This window comes from Tupaia chinensis, unplaced genomic scaffold (genome assembly GCF_000334495.1).
Source record: "Tupaia chinensis unplaced genomic scaffold, TupChi_1.0 Scaffold000217_1, whole genome shotgun sequence".
NCBI classification, from domain to species: Eukaryota; Metazoa; Chordata; class Mammalia; order Scandentia; family Tupaiidae; genus Tupaia; species Tupaia belangeri.
In genome coordinates this window covers 1,806,587-1,825,796 of record NW_006159692.1, presented here as the reverse complement: position 1 = coordinate 1,825,796, position 19,210 = coordinate 1,806,587, and the positions used below count along the sequence as shown (strand labels likewise).

At 37.9% G+C, this 19,210-nt stretch overlaps 1 protein-coding gene across 1 annotated transcript in view; it reads left to right on the top strand.

Moving 5' to 3' along the window:
* PANK1 (pantothenate kinase 1) overlaps window positions 1–6,429 on the top strand; it is a gene marked incomplete in the record, with an annotated part of 78,613 nt that extends 72,184 nt beyond the window's left edge. The window contains 2 exon segments of the mRNA XM_027771493.1: window positions 1,137–1,262; window positions 4,991–6,429. Coding sequence (XP_027627294.1) covers window positions 1,137–1,262; window positions 4,991–5,050 — 186 coding nt within the window.
* Between the last annotated feature and the right edge of the window lie 12,781 nt (window positions 6,430–19,210).

Genomic DNA, 19,210 nt, shown 5'->3' with positions numbered 1-19,210 from the left:
TGTTGGACTCCCACAGTATCAACGAAGGTTCAATGTATTTGTTACCTCTTTCCTTCTCTCTCTTTTTCTCTCTCTCTCTCTCTCTCTGTCTCTCTCTCTGTCTCTCTCTTTCTCCCTGGGTAGTCTGTGGCTGTAGTTCTTTTTTTTTTAAGGAAACTTACTAAAACTACCCACCAACCAGCCACCCAAGAAAAAGTTCAGTGGATAATGGGTTCATAAACATGCATTGTTAAAACTTGAGACAGTTAAAAGGTGATGTTCCCAAACCCTGATTACTCTTGATAGGCTGAGCAGAAAATAATGCCAGCTTCAAAGACTCTCTTGCCTTTGATATGAGTGACCATAGCAACCAGCTTTGTAACTGAGTGAGTGGTGAGCCGCCTCTGCGTGGTAGACAGGCCGAGCTCAATTTTAAGCTTATGAAATATCTGGGGGAGCAGGAAGTGCTGTTAGTGAACTGGAGCTGAAAGCTTACAGGATTTGAAGCATGTCTGCGTGGCCAAGATAAGAGAGAAATGTTTTCACAAGTGCGTGTTCAGAATGCAAATCTACATCCATGTTGACAAAAAACGTAAAGGTATTTTTTTGTTGCACTGTTTTAACTTAAGTGTTGACCAGAGTGTATTCTGAGGGCAGAGACTGAACCTGATTTTGTTTTTGTATTCCCGGTGTTCAGCACAGAATGACCTGAGCAAACTCACTGGATGAACAAGCCATACCATAGCCATTTTACTTACGAGTTGATTGTAATAGTATTTTATACTCAGAAGTTTGGGAAAATACACAAAAATACTTATCTTGAATTTGAACTTTACTTCCACTTATGTGAGTTTGTGTGTGTGTGTGTGTGTGTGTGTGTGTGTGTGTGTGTGTATTGAGAGCTGGATTTCATGTCAAATAAGCTGCAAATAAACTGAATTTCAGTTTCCACCTTACCAAAATAAAACCTCACTCTCTTCTCGTGGAATGCTCTGTGAGCTTTGTTCAACTTCATTTTGGAAATGCTGACATAGTTCCACTAAAAAACAAACTGCTCTGCAGTGTTCAGTATGGTGACATACAGAACGTTGGGTCTTTGCTAAATGCTATTTTTATGCCATGGTTCAATGGTCTTTCTTTAACTTTGTTTTTTCCAGAATATCGACAGAGTTGTGTTTGTTGGGAATTTTCTCAGAATCAATATGGTCTCCATGAAGCTGCTAGCATATGCCATGGACTTTTGGTCCAAAGGACAGCTAAAAGCTCTGTTTTTGGAACATGAGGTAGGTTACGTTTACATAGACATAAATAGTCCTAAATGGAATGAATTCTGAATTGTCTAACATCTGACTAGGTATTCTAGTTTTAAAACTGGTCAAGTAGAAAGGTGCTATTTAAACTTTGCATTAACACAAAAGATAAGAAAACTGGGTCATTGAAAAAGTCATGATGTGTTTTCTATGCTTTTCTATGCAAAAATGCATCATGACTTTTCTGACGACCCAATAAAATGGAAGCCCTGTCAGCTCAATTGTGATGTTGCAGTGGTAGAGGCCAAGGCAACCCTGGGCTTGAGTTTCTAGGTCAGCATGTACATGCGTAGTGCATGTGTGTGTGCCCATGATCCTGGCTGACTGAAACAGCCGGAGTGAGGATTACAGGGTAGGAGCCTGCTGAAGGTGCTTGTCTTTTTCTTTTTCTCCCTCACCTTTCATTAAATAAATAAGCAAATAAATAGCTAAACTTTTTTAAAAACTCTTTAGCCAACAGTCAGGACTCGTAGTTAGTTAATGGGGAAAAAAAAAATCCACTGGGAATGTAAATTAGTACAACCCTTGTAGATAACTATCAATATAAAGAAGTACCTCAAACACAAAAGAATAAAAAAACCCAAAAACTAAAAGTAGATTCTCTTGTGATCCAGCAGTCCTACTTCTGAGAATTTACCCACATGATTTGAGATCAGTGTGTTGAAGAGACTTTGCACACTCATGCTTTTTTAAAAATAACTCCCTACTTGGGACCAGCAGTTGGCATAATGGCTATGTTGCTGGACTCCCATGTAGTTGACCGTGTCTCAGGTCCCAGATCCGGTGACTTAAACTCATGCCAAGCACATGTGCATGCATGCCCAAGATCCTGAGAGGAGAATGGAAGAGAAGGGATTGTGGCATGGCCATCCTCCCAGGGAGGTGATTTCTCGCTTCCTATCTCTCTCTCTCTCTCTCTCTCTCTCTCTCTAAATAAATAAATAACTCCCCCCCTCCCTACTTGGGTAGGACTCAAAGCACAGCAGTTAACACTCTGTAAAGAGTGCCAGATCACCCATGGCTTACCACAGTTCAAATCCTGGCCCTGGCAGCTTGAAAAACAGTGGATAAATGAATGTGTACTCAAAATGCTGATGCAATGGAGAAATGAAGGAACAAGGATTGTGGCATGACCAAATCCCATTGAGAAGTATTTTCTTTCTCTCACTCCTTGGTGAGCAGACTCTGCTGGCATTTTTTAAAAATATAATCTTCCGGGACCAGCAGTTGGCGTAATGGCTATGTCACTGGACTCCCATATAGTTGACCATGGTTCAAGTCCCGGACCTTGTGGCTTAAACTCACGCCAGGCGCATATGTGTGCATGCTCAAGATCCTGAGAGGAGAATGGAGGAGAAGGGATTGCGGCATGGCCTTCCCCCCGGAGGGTGATTTCTCGCTTTCTGTCTCTCTTGTCTTTCTGGCGAGCTCATGTGCCCTATAGCAAAAATCTCTCAAAAAAAAAAAAAAAAATCTCCTATTTTAACCACTTTGTTTTCACTTAAATTGTATAAATGTGCATTTATTCATCAGTCTTTTGATATAAGGCCCAGGCCTTTTATTTTTAAGTTTACTTATTTATTCCATGAGAGAGAGACACTGAGAGAGAAAGACAAAGACACAGCGCTCCTGACAAGGTCTTGATAACAAAATCCACCCACGGCCTCTAGCCTGTGTGGCCAGGATATCCTCCGGACTTGAGAACTAGCAACCTTCCCATGTGGGTCAGCCTTGCCGAGCATTGTGCTTTTATCTCTGTGCTACTGTCTAGCTCCCACAAGGCCTTTTTCTTTTAGTTTGTTTATTTTATCCATGATAGCATGTGCACGAGAGAGAGGAAAGTGCCCTCAGCAGAGTCTTACCACACTACAACACGCTTTTTCTATCCTTCTAGCGTGTCAGAATCTTGGGAGTGCACACACATGCCTGGTGTTTTCAGGCCGACTCCAGGATCTGAACCCATAGTTGGCCATGTGGCTCTTGGCACTGCAATTCAGTTTGCTACTGAGCGTGCCACCAGCTGGGCCCCCCTAGGTCGATTTATGAGCGTGGTTTATGCCATTCATATCACTATAGTTATCTTTTATAATCTACAATTACACACTTTCTTTGATTTCTAGTTTGTTTCTTTAAAGTGATCAAGAAACTAAAGATATTTATGAAACAATTAGTTGTAGAAGCCTTTTAGATTTTTTCTTTCATATTGTGGCATCTACCTAAGTGGCAAGCAATGGTTTGTGACTTTCTTTTTCAAGAATTTAGCTAAATTTTCTTAGAATTAATCATCACTTTGAATCTTTTTATTGGATTAGGTAGAATGTAATTATATTATAGTAGATTATTATATTAACAATTAAACTATCATATACGAATCTGAATATAAACAGAGCTGACTCTTGGCAAGTAACAATTCAGCTGACGAGAACAGAAGTGCTTGGGCTACTAAGATTAGCCTATCGGCCATAAGAGGTCGGTAAGCCTGACTGTTAGTGAAGCTGATAGCCATTAGCTTACAGAGGAGTTGGAGTAGATCGGCTAAGGCAGACAGTCCCTTGTGTGAAACTTCTACCATAATTTAAGTAAAGTTTCTGAGGCTAGGAAGCCCTTGTCTCTTCTCTCCACTTCCTCTGTCACCCCTATTAAAATCAGTGCTGTAGAAAGCTACTATTTATATGAGAGGTACCTCATCTCTTTTGTATATTACAGTAGAAGAGACACAGGAAACTAGCGTTCTAAATCCCAGTTGTAATGATTAACTACTGTAGCATTTTTCTCATCTCCAAGCTGAGTTATCTATTTATTGGAGAAGTTATTAATGCGTAAGGCATGAAGTGATACAGCTTTTTCTGGGTGAGAGGAAATGAGGTCTTAGAACCTTCAACCTTTATCTCCTCACCCAGAACATCTCCCTTTTAATCTGCTCATATATTAAAGTTTCCATGTAAGGTTTTGTTTGGGAAAAAAAAAATCATCTCAGGTTTAAAAAAAGAAAATTAAAACAGACTGTTCTTATCCAGAGTTGTCATATTTAACAATCAAAAAAAAAAAAAAAAAACCAGTTCACCCAGTTATTTGACTCAGCATTTATCTATATTGTACATGGCAACCGTGAGTCTTGATCCTCTTGACCTAGTGTAGAGAAGAAAGCCTGAAAGCCGTCAGAGATGAAAAGTCATCTTCGCAGGGGTGGTTAGTTGGTGGTAAGACAGGAAATGGGATCCAGCGTTTTGGGGAAACTCACTTCTGTAAGGAAAAATGTTGTTACCTGGATCACTTTGTGTAGCCCTAAGCCTCTGTGGACTGTGACTTTGGTTTATTATATATAACTGTTGGGTCATCACATTTTTGTATAGAAAAAATACATCATGACTTTTCAGACAAATATATATATTAACACAGTATCTATAGCCAGTAAAAGTGGGGCATTCTTGTAACCACTTGAAGTTGTCCCTCAAAATTCTCTACATTAAGTTCACTCTGGCTTAGGCAGGACTTACCAGAGAACACCATAGAGATAGGACAGCTTCCTGGTGGCCTGCCCTGACCTTAGGAGTACTTATTCACTCAATTGCTCATTCATTCAACTAATACTGTTGAGCATCTCCAAGAGAAGTCGTCGAGCCAAGCAGTTGTCAGAGCTAATAGGTATTTGGCAAAGGTTTAGAGAGAATTGTACAGAAGTTTTTTTGTTGTTTTTGCAGGGTTATTTTGGAGCAGTTGGGGCACTGTTGGAACTATTCAAAATGACTGATGACCAGTAGAGATGCATGCAGAGGGAACAGCCTCCCGTGAGGACCCAGAACAGAAAGCCGAGTGGGACGGAAGCCAAGCCATTATGGCAGATAAACCTGCTGGATCTGTACATAATTTAAAATCCTTCTAGCTGATCTTTCACTCTTAGGTTTTGAGCTTATTGTTCAAAATGGGGAATATAAGAGTTTTTTCTGTATACTGTATTTTTAAAAAAAAAAAATATGTGTGCAGCGTGGCCAAACCTCCCAATTTTCTGCATTAACTTTGAAAAATTGTGTGATATTGAAGAAGGACCTGAAATGTAAGCGCTGTTCATTTTTCTTCTGGGGTTTACTGATCAGTGTGGTGATTTTAACTTCATTTAGTAATTACTCTAGGAGATTTTACCTTTACTTATATTTTTCATGACGTTTCATGATTTGCTGTTGGTTTCAAATGAAACTACAAATCTGGCATGTTTTACTGTGAACACTTTTTTGTTTGTTTATTCTTTTTGGTCTGTCTTTTGTTTGTTTGTTCGAATGTCTGATGAGAAGAGAGTCCTTCCCCGTTTCTGTTCTTGGATGATCTCCCTTCCCCCACCCATAAACTTCCTTTCCTGTAATTGCCCATTATCAATCAAGGTGCTGACCAATTCGAGACAAAGCATAGCAAAAGATCTAAAGCTCTCAAAGTGCCCATGGAGAGAAGATTCTGAAAGAATTGAATGAGCCTGGCAAAAGTTGAAAATGATATGCAATGGTTCTTATCCCTTATAAATATAGTGTTTTGTTGGATTTATTTTATGCTAAGTTATATTAAATTGCAATCTTCTTTGATGAAATGGCTTTTTTCCATGCATGCATATGAATGGCAGCAAAGCCTTGCACAAGACGTTTGGAATTTGTTGGGAAAAGTCTCCCAGTAGATTGTTCACGTGAGGAGATTCAAGGGAACTCATAAGTTGAGGTGTCAAGCAGTAGTAACTGTTTTGTACATGTATGTACCTAGGAGCTTTGTAACAAGACATCCTAAATAACAATGGTAGCTTTTTCATTTTTAATATTTTAAACAGAAAATTGTATTTCAATCCCAGTTTTTAAAATTAAAAAATAATTTATGAGAATGATTTATATATTTTTTTCTTTTTGAAAGACTCTATTAAGGCTGAAGGGTAACTTTCAAATGAGGGTCTTGTACAAATATTGGAATGTACGAGATCGAATGATCTTTTGGGTTGTGCGTATTGTTGAAAGGGAGTTTTGAAGGGTAGTACAATTCCTCCACGATTAATCGTTCTTCTCTGCCTTCTGAGCACCGTCTTTAATTTCTAAATCATTAAGTCTTGAAGAAGTTGATGCTAATTCAAGAACTCATTTGGTTGAAATAAAGCCCGTTTCTGTTGTGATGTTTTCAGTGTATATGTTATTTTCATTTCTTAATTCCTGTGTTCATATTATCTGCTTCGTATCATAAATGACTGTGTTGTGTTTTTGCTACTCTACATTTCATAATTGGAAGTTCTCCCATACATGTGGTAAGGTCCAAAACACTGTGTCTATAGATGACACCCCTATGCAGGGATTTTTTTTTTTTTAAATAGCCTTATTGTTCTTATACAACTGTGCCAAACTATCTGCCTATTTGGTAATTCTGAACAAGTTTCAAAATTGGATCATCATGCACGCATTTTATCAACTTGTACCTGGCTTTAAAAAATTCAAGCACCTATGGTAGTAAACTTTGAAAAAAGTTTAAAACCTAGATATCATCTATGATTAGTGCCTTTTAATGGTCTTTCCTGCCATCCATACTTATGCCTTTCAGGGAGCAGCAGACCTTGGTTCTACAGATCATGGATCTGCAAAGGAAATCAGGTCAAGTTAGTGAAACTATTTATTTTTTTAGTTTTCTGAAATCGCTGGATCTCACTTTACAGACGTTTTCAACACTGGCATAGCTCAGGAAGTAAATCATTCCATTATACAGATATCAGGTAAATGTGACAACATAGAGCCAGCCTGATTTTAAACAGAGGAACGTGTAGGCCGAGAATTTTCACATTCACTTTCCTTAGACTCAATATCACAGAGAAACTTGGCAGAACTAAAGACTTTTTATCTTAGTGTCACGTGAAGTCTGTATAATCAGGTAGCCTAAAGCATGGCTTTTTTTTTTTTTTTCTTTTTTTTGCTAAAGGACAGGTACCACTCACTGGAGAGAGGGAGAGAAGAAGAAAGCACCCTCTTCCCCCACTATGGAGAATGATGCATTGCAATGACTTCTCTGCCTCTCCATGGGGTTTTGGGCACACATGCCTGCTGTATTTCTCCAGCTGGAGGATCCAAGACTCAAATCTTGTGGTCAGCCATGTGGGGTCCGGCTGCCTTAACCACCAGGACATGGACTGGCACAGTATAGTTTTGTTGTCATTGTTGTTTTTGCTCTAGGGCATGTGCATTCGCTAGAGAGAGACAGAAAGAGGGAAAGTGAGCAATCACCCTCTTCAAAGGGGATGGCCATGCCGTAATCCCCAGACCTCTATTCACCTCTAGGGACTTTGGGCATGCACACACATGCCTGATGTAAATCACAGGATCTGGGACTCAAACTGCCATTGGCCATGTGGGAATCTATGCCTTAACCACACTACCTGCTGGCCCCAAACGTAGTTTTTTTATCATGAGACAGGTTCAGTTTGGATCCAGCTCTGTGGGAAAGTAAGCCCCCCTCCAAACCGTAATTTCTTCACCCATAAAATAAGGTAAACAGTAGTTTTATATTCATTTTAAAAAGCTTAACACAAGGGTTGACACTTGAAGTAAATGCTTCATTGATGTTGGCCATCATGAAAAATATAGATGTCTTAAACTAATGGATTAAATCAGTGATTCCTAGCCTTCTAGAATATGGGGAACGCATTTTAACATGGAGATATTTAGCAGATCTCCATATGCTAGTACATACCCACAGCTTTTCTTCCACCACTCTAAAATCCCAGACGCTTAACATGTTTCTTGAGAACTTATTTGGCACGAAGAGTTGTTCTGGGCATTGTTTGTCAAATGTAGTAGGACATGTCTGGTTGCATGACTGTTAATGTGTTTGATTACAGGGAACTGACCCTGCTTGGGTGTTAAATAATGAATGATTCTGAATTTTGCAATCCATCCAGTCCTAAGAGTTACAGATAAAGGGACTAGAAATATACTTGTATTCTTCAGCTTCTGCATATACCATGATTCAAAAGTCCTTCTACTGGGAACTGTTGATTTAGGTCATTTATACTTGATGTCATTCAATCATACAAGAAATATTAAGCAATTACTCTTTTCAGGAAGTAGCTGGAGACTAAGAGGAATAGGATGTAATCCTTGCTGTCCAACAGAAGACAGTGAAGTCTCCAGCTAGTGTTTGCAATAATGCAGTGCAAGTGCCTTTCGTTCATTCACAGATGTCTACAGCAATAAACAAAAGGAAAACACACCACCACAGAGCTTAAATTCTGAAGAGAAGACAGATACATTAAGCTAGGGTAAGGCTCGAGAGAAGGGGTAGTTCTAGCTAGAAAAATGAGGGGGGTGGGATTTATTTCTTTAAGAGTGTCAAAGATAACCTCTCTAGAAGACTTTTGAGCAGAATTGCATGAAATTGGGAACACACCATGTAAACACGTGGGAGAACATTTCTCACACCTGGCAAATAAGAGTGGAGATTTAGAGGAACCTCAGGGAGACCAGGGTCTAGAGTACCACATAGGGAGAGATATGGGAGTTCAGTTTTAGAAGTAGCCATGAGCCAGTCCTATAGGAAATCTGAAATTGAGAGTAGGAGACTGCACTTAAGAGATCTGTTATTTCTTGGGAAGGGTGCTTGAAAAGGTTTTTTTCTATGCGAAAGATTTTGGACTTTTCTGTAGTCAGTGTGGAGCCATGAAAGAATTTCAAGTGAAGTGAAACTAGAAATAATCTGGCTTCAAATTGATAGTGCAAAATGTCTTGCTGCGGTAAATGAAAAAACCAGTTATTGTGCTTTTAGAATATATAACACCATTCCATTATCATGTTCATTTCCCCTACCATGGCAAACCTCACATGAGGCTGCATAGTGGAGCATGTTTTCTCTGTTACTAAGATGGTTATATAAACTCGGAGAATTTCCCCAGAGAACAAAGGCCGTTAGTAGCTACAACTCCCCTCAGTGAATTGGAAGAATTCAACACCACCAATTGCCATAAATTCTATCACTTGCAAGACTGGTTAGGGAAAAGGCAATTTTTCTCCCAGGTGGTCAAAAGATAACCCAGGTTTCTGTGGAAGATTTAAATGATACATTGTTTATGGGTCTAGCAGATGCTCATTCATTCGCTCTTCACCTGTTCAACTTTTACTCAGTATTTACAATCTGGGAAGCTTTGGGAAGCATTGAGGATGCCTTAAGCTGAGAACAAGACTCTTTCCATGGGCTTGCATTGTGGAGAGGGAAGTAGACTTTAAGCACATAAACCAATGAATAAATAAGAAGACATCAGGAGGTGTTAAGTACTTTAAAGGAAAGAAACAGGGTACTTTAACAGAGAGGAAGAGGGACTTGGTTAGTGGGATGGTCATAGGATGCAAATGTGATTAAACTTCAACTTTGGAGAAATGACAGGTTCTCCTTACCTTCCTTCTTGTTACCTTCTCAACAAAAATGAAAAATGCTTTTGGGAAATGGTTTGACAGCTAGCATAAGATAATATCTGAATTTAGTAACACACTTTTTATTTTACTATTCATCTCATAAAATAGTATTATTTAAACTGTTCATTTTAGTCTTCTTTGTCGATGCCTTTGTCAAGACCACAATAATTTAATAGTTCCCAGAGCACAAGTTTGATACACAGCACTTTTTGAACCTGTATATGATATGCTGACTTTTTTTTTCTAAATAGAGCCATAAGCACCTATTTCCATAAGGATCTCAATTATTTCGTTTTCCCAAAAGTGTCTACTGTGTAACCATTTATGTAGAGCCTTTTAAAGCCCACTTCGAAAGGCTAGTTTACTAAAGTTCATCACTTGCAATGCAAAAATAAAAAGAACGTTTGTATTAAAAATCTTGGCTGCTTCTTTTACTCAATAAAGTAAACACAACATTCCAAACTAGAATTAGTTGAGATTATTTCAGTTAGTGTGTTCACAAAACAATTCTCAACCAGTCTTCAAAGAGAGTTCTTCCTCTTTTTTTTTTTAAGTATCCTTTTTAGTTTAATGTTTCACATGCACCTAATTTTAAAAGCCAAATTATTGCAAAAGACTATGAAAAATAGGCATGCCCATGTTCTCTTCTTTCTTATTTTATTTCATCATTTTGACCATAGTAACTTTCCAGAAAAGGGTAAAGTGTTAGAGGAAAATTGTTTTGAGTATTTGCATTTCTGAGACTTTTAAAAAATATTTTGATTTTACCTTAGATGTAAATAAGTAAAGACTTTTTGAGTTAGCAATCAGAAAGCCTTCTCCAGATGCAAAAAGCTCAGACTCAGATGGCTTCTCTGGTGAATTCTAACACACATGTAAAATCAAACTAATACTGGGGTCAGCAGGTGGCCTGGTGGTTAAAGTACTGGACTCCCACATGGACGACCGTGGTTCAAGTACCAGATCTGGGGACTTAAAAATCATGCCTGGTGCATGTATGTGTGTGTGTGTGTGTGTGCCCAAAATCCCAGAAGGGGAATGGAGGAGAAGGGATTGCGGTATGGCTATCTTCCCTGGGGGATGATTTCTCACTTTCCCTCTTACTGTCTGTCTCTCTGGCGAGTATACGTACCTGATGGAAAAACAAAAACAAAACAAAACAAAACAAAATAACACACTAACAAAACAAAACAAAGTATGAATGAACACTAATTCTACACAATCTTAGCCAAAAAAAAAAAAAAAGAGAAAATACTTATCAACTCATTCAGTGAGGCCACTATTCCTCTGACACTAAAAGCAAATGAAGATATCACTTAGAAAGAAAACTGCAGACCAATATCCCTTGCAAAAATAGGCACAAAAATTCTCACAAAATACTGACAAACTTAACCCAACAACATATAAAATTGGTTATACATCACAGCCAAGTGAGATTTCCCCTAGAAATGCAAGGTTACTTTAATCTACTAGTATAATACTCCATATGAATAGAATAAAAGACAAAAATTACATAATCACTTCAATAAATGCAGAAAAGATTTTTTTAATTTTAAAATTTTAGAATTTTAAAAATTTAGAATTTTAAAAATTCACCAACATTTTATGATTTAAACACTCAACAAACTAGGAATAAAAGAAAATATCTTCATCCTGATAAGGGCATCTGTGAAAAGCCCACATCTAACGTACTCAATGACTAAAGATTAATACTTTTCCCACAAAGATCAGGAACAAGACATGGATGCCCATTCTCATCCCTTCTTTTCAGCATTGCACTGGAGGTTCTAGCTTGGGGAAGAAATGAAATAGGGTTATCCAGATTGATACAGAAGAAAGAAAAACTACTTGCTTTCAGAGAACATGGTCTTTATACAGAATATTCTAAGGAATCCACTAAAAAACATTTAGAACTGAAAAGCAAGTTCTGCAAGGTAGCAGAATTAACTGTGTTTTTATTAACTAGCAAGAGCATTCTGAAAAGTATAAAACCAATACATTTATAATAACATCAAAAAGAGTAAAATATTTAGGAATAAATTTAATTAAAAAAAGTACAAACTTGTACTCTTAAACACTACAAAGCATTGTTAAAAGAAATTCAAGGGTCTGGACAGTGGTGTGGCAATTGGCCAGATAGTAGTGTAGTAGTAAAATGCAATGCTCTGCAAGGCTGACTCATATAGGAAGGTTCCAGGTTCACATCTGGAGACCTTTCTGAGTATGGTGGACACTCATGTGCCTGTATTCAGGTGCTGGCTGAAACTGGGTGTGGATTGCAGCATCAAGACCCTGCTGAGAGTGCTAGCTCTCTCTCTATTTCCAAAACACTCAGAAAACTAAATAAATAAATAATTCAAAAAGACCTAAATAAATGGAAGGACATTCCATGTTCATAGATTAGAAGACTTAATATTATTAAGACAGAAACACTCTCAAATTCAAAAAATTCCAATGAAAATCCCAGACAGCATTTTATTTTTTTGCAGAAAATAAAAAGTGGCCCTAAAATTCAAAATGAAACTCAGGGGACCCAAATTACCCACAACAATTTTGAAAAAGAAAAACAAAGTAGGAGGACTCTTTTTCCTGATTTCAAAATTTAACTACAAGGCCACAGTAATCAAGAAGGTGTGATATTGGCATAAGAAAAGACATACAAATAAATGAAATGGAATCAAGTTTTCTAAAACAAACCTAGACATTTACTGTTAATTGATTTTTAAATAACTGTGCTAATATAGTTTAACAGAAAAAGAACAATCTTTGCAACAAACGGTGCTGACTCAACTGGACATCTACAAGCAAATGATTGAAGTTAGATCCCTTCCTCACACCATAAAGAAACACTTATTGCAAATAAATTATAGACATAAATGTAAGAAGGAAAGTCATAAAATTGTTAGATGAAAACATAGTAGTAAATCTTCATTAATGTGGTTTAGGCAGTTTTTTTTACACACTACAAATCTAAGTGACAAAAGAAAATATATAAATTGGGCTTCATCAAAATTAAGAACTTTTGGTACCAGCAGATGGCATAATGGTTATGTTGCTGGACTCTCACATGTTCGACCGCAGTTCAAGTCCCAGACCTGGCAATCCTTTTTCTTCCCTCTTTCTCTGTCTCTCTTTTTTCAGTGAGCACACGTGCTCTATAGACAAAAGGAAAATAAGATCCACCATGAGATACCACTTCACATCCATTACTGTGAGTATAGTTAAAAGACTGAAGTGTTGGCTATGATGTTGAGGAATTGGAAACCTCATACAGTGAGATTTATTTATGACCTTTTGCCGTAGGATGTGGGTGTTTGACAGAGAAAGACAGAGAGAGGGAAAGTGAGAAATCACTCCCCAGGGCAGATGGCCTTATTGCTGTCCTTCCTCCTCTTGGGAATTTGGGCATATGCACCTGGTTTGATTTTTCAAGCCTCCAAGTTCAGAACTTGAACCGTGGTTGACCATTGTGGGAGTCCAACACTTTAACCACCATGCCACCTGATAACCCTCACACATTGAAATTTCAAAAGGGTACGGCCAATTTTGGAAAGCAACCTGGCAATTCTTCAAAAGAAAACTTTTCTTTACTTAATTTTATTTCATTTTATTTTTGTAGGTTTTTGTCATAGGGTGTCTCTGCTTACTAGAGGGAGAAAGAGAGAGGCAAAGTGATAAATCACTGCCCTGGGAGGATTGGTACACCACAACCCCTTCTCCATTCTTCTCCCTGGTTTTTGGGTGTGTACACATACATGACTGGCATGGTTTTTTTTGTTGTTTGTTTGGTTGTGTTTTTTTGCTATAGGGCATGTGCACTTGCCAGAAAGAGACAGAGAGAGACAGAGACAGAGAGACAGAAAGCGAGAAATCACCTCCCAGGGGGGATAGTCACACTACAATCCCTTCTCTGTTCTCCTCCCTGGATCTTGGGCATACATGCGCATGTACCCAGCATGAGTTTAAGCTGCCGGGTCCGGGACTCAAACCACGATCAATCACATGGGAGTCCAGAGACATAGCCACTATGCCAACTGCTGGTCCTAATGACTGGCATGTTTTTCAAGCCACAGAGTGCAGAATGGGAACCATGGAGTTGGGTATGTGGGATCCAGCTACTTAATCACCACACCACCTGTTGGCCCCAGAAGAAAACTCTTAAATATAGTTTCCATATGAACTATAATTGCACTCTTCAATATATACCTAAGAGAAATGAAAACATAAGTCCACAAGCAATTTATCAGTATTTTTGCCTACATTATTCATAATAATTAAAAACCGGAAATTGCACCAATGTCCATCATCTAATGAAGGTATAAATAAAATGTGTATTTCTAGACATTGAAAAAAATTATTTGGCCATAAAAAGGGATAAAGGGATTACAACATTGGTGAACCTTGAAAGTATTATGCTAAGCGAAAGATGATATTTACATTTGATCACAGATTGTATAATTCCATTTATATGAAATGTCCAAAATAGACAAGTTTGTAGAGATGAAAAGTACATTATTGGTTTTCTAAGACTGGGAGTTTATAGAAATGTGGAGTTACTGTTAATGGGCATGAGGTTTCTTTTGTGGTGATAAAATGGCCTAAAATTAATTGTGGCAATAGTTGAATCATTCAATTATGAGTAATTGAATTATACACTTTAAATAGGCTAAGTGGTATGTAAATTACATTTCAACGAAGTTGTTTTTAAAAAGCAATCTAAGTTAGAAGATGGAATAAATTATTTGAATATAGCACAAAAGTGAAATTATGTATGTTAATTGGATATTGTTTTGTTAAAAACTGGTGTCATTTTCAGTTTTGTGAAATAACTACAGGTTGTTTTTGCTTTTCCACCTGTTTCTCCCTGTACATTCCTTGAATTGTTACAATATTTTTTGACTCAACCATCAAGAGCATTTAATGAAATTTGTGTGGCCAAAAGTTGGTGTAGTTGCGATAGGGGGCACTGTGATGACAATTAAGTAGCTTCAGCCCTTGTTGTCTACTTTTATTTATTTATTTTTTTAGAACACATACAGTTTCTTTTTCTTTTTTGGGGTTGTTGCTTCAGAGGAGTTTTTCATTTTCCCTCATCCTATAAAGCAACTAGAAAGAACTGAACCTTTATTGAATTAGACTTTTTTCTTTTCTCCTCCCCTTCTCTCAGTTCATGAAATTCGTGATTGCTATCTTACCAGATCTGTGGTGATTAAGTAGCTGGATCCCACATACCCAACTCCATGGTTCCCATTCTGCACTCTGTGGCTTGAAAAACATGCCAGTCATTAGGACCAGATCTGGCATCTAAAGAATTTATGCCACTTGGTTGTCATGACATGGCTATGAATTGTGTCTATTTTGCCACATTTCATAATGTGGCAGGTGGCTAATGTCTTCTTGGTTGTCTTTAAGAGATACTTAAAATTTATTTTTAAGTAGAACTTAAACTTGGGAACCATCACTTAGCGTAATGGCTATGTCGCTGGACTCCCACGTAGTCGGCCGCAGTTCACGTCCCGGACCCGGTGGCTTAAAACTCACGCCAGGCGCGTGTGCGTGTGTGCCCAAGATCCCGAGAGGAGAATGGAGGAGAAGGGATTGCGGCGTGGCCTTCCCCCCTGGGGGGTGATTTCTTGCTTTCTGTCTCTATGTCTCTCTCTGTCTGTCTGGCGAGCGCACACACCCTATAGCGAAAAAAACCTCTCCAAAAAAAAAATAAATAAAGTAGAACTTAAACTTCAAAATAATAATTTTTCCATGAACTCTTCAAGTTTATTTACCATGTCATTTTAAATATTTTTTTTCATAATATGTTCTTAGAATATGTTTTCTAGCATTTATGCAACATGTGTGTATTTAGGTGTGTGCATGTTTTTGGCTTATTGGGGAAGAGATCCAAGTTAATCCTACAAGTAATGAATCTAGAGTTCTTATTAAACCAGTAATTTAGGCAGAGTATATTTTTTAATTCAATGCATAAATAATTTGTTAGGGGTCATATTATTTTAAATATAGTCCAGGAGTTTTATTGTGTTAAGCCCATAACTGTGTAGGCTGAAATTAGATAATTTAAATATCATTGTGAATTTTAAACAGAAACATTTTTAGGCATTCTCCTTTGAGGTTCATTACTATTTTTATTGGATTTATAAATTTTAAAATGAGAAGTCACTCTTCTGCTTGCTCATGTGCCAACATCAACACTGAAATTATCAAGCAGTTATTTAAACAATGTTTAGACAGGCAAAATGAAATGGAGAAGTGAGGCAGTTATCCATTGATTCTGCTCACACAACGTTCAGTAACCATGGAGAAAATGACTTGGTTGTCCAGAACAATTGGGTTTTGTTGGTTCTGCCTCAAATATGCCTCAAACATGTCGTTAATTGCATAATTCGTCATGTCCTTTAGCCCGTGTTTCTGCAGTCCACATCTGACTTCAACTGTTCAAGGCAGTCTGCTGTGATCATTCATTAACTGTGAGGATCATCTCAGCAAAATCAAGTTGTAGGGGTTCCTGTCCACTGGAAAGCTTGGTCTCAGAGAACCTTAAGGACCATTTCACCAATGCATAGTTTTAATGGCCCTAGACAGAGATATTGACAAGATATTACCTCACTTAGATATAAAAAAGTAACCCTTTAGAAAAGGTAGAAGGTATTAAGATCGGAATTTTTTTAAAAAAGGGTTTTTGTCATAGGGCACGTGTGCTTGCTGGAGAGAGACAGTGAGAGGGAAAGTGAGAACTCACCCCCCCCAGGGGGGGTGACCGTGCTACCTCCCTTCTCCTCTAGTCTCCTGGGATTTAGGGCACATGTTCCAGGTATGCTTTTCAACCCGCAGGGTCTAACACTCAAAGTACAATCAGCCATGTGAGAATCTAGTGCTTTACCGAAACTACAGACATGGACAAGATACTAAGATTGGCAAGAGAGAAACATCAAGTTATCTACAAAAGATATCCCATCAGGCTAACAGCAGACCTCTTGTTGGAAACAATGCAAGCAAGGAAAGAATGGGAAAATATATTCAAAGTGTTAAGGGAAAGGCAAATTCAACTAAGAATACTGTACCCGGCAAGATTATCCTTCATATGGGAAGAAAAGACAAGAACATTCTCAGATAAACAAAATCTGAAAGAATTTACCAGCATTAGACCAACTCTCCAAGAAGTTCTGAAGGGAGTGCTATACCAGGAAAATTAAATACAGACACACAGAAATAAGAGTTCAGAAAATTAGAAAATGGCCAACTTAATTGTAGGGACAAGTCTGGAATTGAATACTATATCCCAGAATTTAAACAGGACAATTGAACCACAACAGAAGATAGATTACATGAGATTGAACCAGAGAAATAGAATCTTATGACTTTTGACTAAAACATTGCTGATTTTCTTCTAAGCTTTGTTTTCTAGTTTTAAGGATTTTTGTCCCATCTTGAGCTGCCCATAGGTTCATGTATCTACTATTTGAACAGAATCTTAACCTGTTTCTGGGCTTTAAGTTTTAAGCAAATCTCTCTTAGCATTTATTTGATTTTGATTTATTAAAGCTAAAACTGCTTTTCTTTAAATTAAAAAATACCTATTTAATGACTGTAGTAAGCTATGTAGCATCAACTAGATGCTACTTTATAGTATATTGATTCTACTCAGAGTTTCATGCCTAAAGTCAGACATGTATTCACAGATACACATATATCAGCTGAACTTGCTATGGAAAGTAATTAGATTATTTAAGAAATTTTGTGAATCAATAAAATGTGGAGGAAAAAAGGAATGGAAAACAACTTTAGACACCAGAGATAGTGTGGGAGGAGGGTGGGAAATGACAGAGGGTGAGAAATGGGGGAATACACATACACACATACATATATGAAACTAGAAATGAAAAATTATCGTTGATAACGTGTAATTAAGTCACTATGCAGTATATTCTGGATGAAAAAATCACATTTTGTATGCTGTGATGATGCTCAGTGAATGAATGTAAATTAATTAATTAAAAATTTAAAAAATTAAAAAGAAAAAATATAAAGTGCCTTAATAACTATGCTACCTTCTAGCCCCACGATTGGGATTTTTTTTCTTGTTCTTTTATACATTCAATCATGTTATTTAACTTACAAAGTGAATATTCAAACATGTGTACATTTCTCCCTAGTCCAGTTGATAATACTATAAAATTATCTTCAACAGATAATACCACATTTCTTCATCCCATTAATGCTTTGCCTCTCTAATTTTCTTCTAAATGTCCTTCCTCAGACTCTGCTCTTTCACAAACACTATATCTGATATGCACAACCATGTACTGATCAGGACTTTAAAAAAAAATATCATACTGTGCATAGTTTTTGGATGACGGATAAATTTGATTACTCTTTTTTTTTTTCACTAGAGGGCATGTGCACTCATTAGAGAAAGACAGAGAGGAAAAAGTACCCCCTTTAGGGAATAGTCACACCACAATCCCTTCTTCATTTCTCCTTGCTTTTAAGATTCTGGCCATGCATGCACATGTGCCTGGCATGTTTCTCAAGCCACCAGATCTGGGACTCAAGTCACCCAGTTGGCCATGTGGGATCCAGCTGCCTTAACCTGTAGGCCATGGAGCCAGCCCACCACAACATACAGGGATACAAATTTTAAGATGTAAAGATTTAGTAATTCATTACAGTGTTACGTATTGAATAATTACTACTCGTGTTGTAGTATCAGCTTTCACTCAGCTACTCAATCTTATTAAAAGGACTTTAGAGGTAATAACTTAATTTCAGCTCACAAGTCTTAATTTCAGCTCATAAGAGTTAATTTTGATCACTGAGGGGTAAGTTGCACAAGGATGCTGAAGGCTTCTTCCAAAATATGACTATTAACTCTGAGAAGTAAATGATATTTTTTATTATTTTTCTAAGTTTTAAATTTTTTTGATAGATATTGAACAACTATTTAGAGAACATTAGAAAGACAAGTGCCAAACTACTTGCCTTCATTGAGCTCTCGTGGGTTTTCACCTGACATTAGATGGAGAAAGAGGACTTGGACCAGAAATAACCTTTACTGTCCTTCCCAAACGTGAGAGTCTATGATTCCAAGGATCAGGCATTGTCCCGACCCGGGGGGACAGCCGAACGGGTTTCCTGAGTGAAGGAGTGAGAGCCGGGGCAAGCAGCGTAGTGTTACAGCACGGAGACGACAGTGTCGTCTGTTTATTGTGGGCAGCACGGTACAGCACAGAGACGACGCAGTGTCACAGCTCTTAAGGGTCGCGTCGTACAGCACAGAGACGACGCAGTGTCACAGCTCTTAAGGGTCGCGTCGTCTACTGTGAGCAGCACGGAGACGACGCGGTATCACAACTCTTCAGGGTCGTCCGGAGACGATGTAGTGTTACAGCTCTTCAGGGTCTCCCAGGTCATCTGGAGACGATGCAGTGTCAGCTCTTCAGGATCTTCAGGGTCGTCTGGAGACTGCGCGGTGTTTCAGCTCTTCAGGCTCTTCAG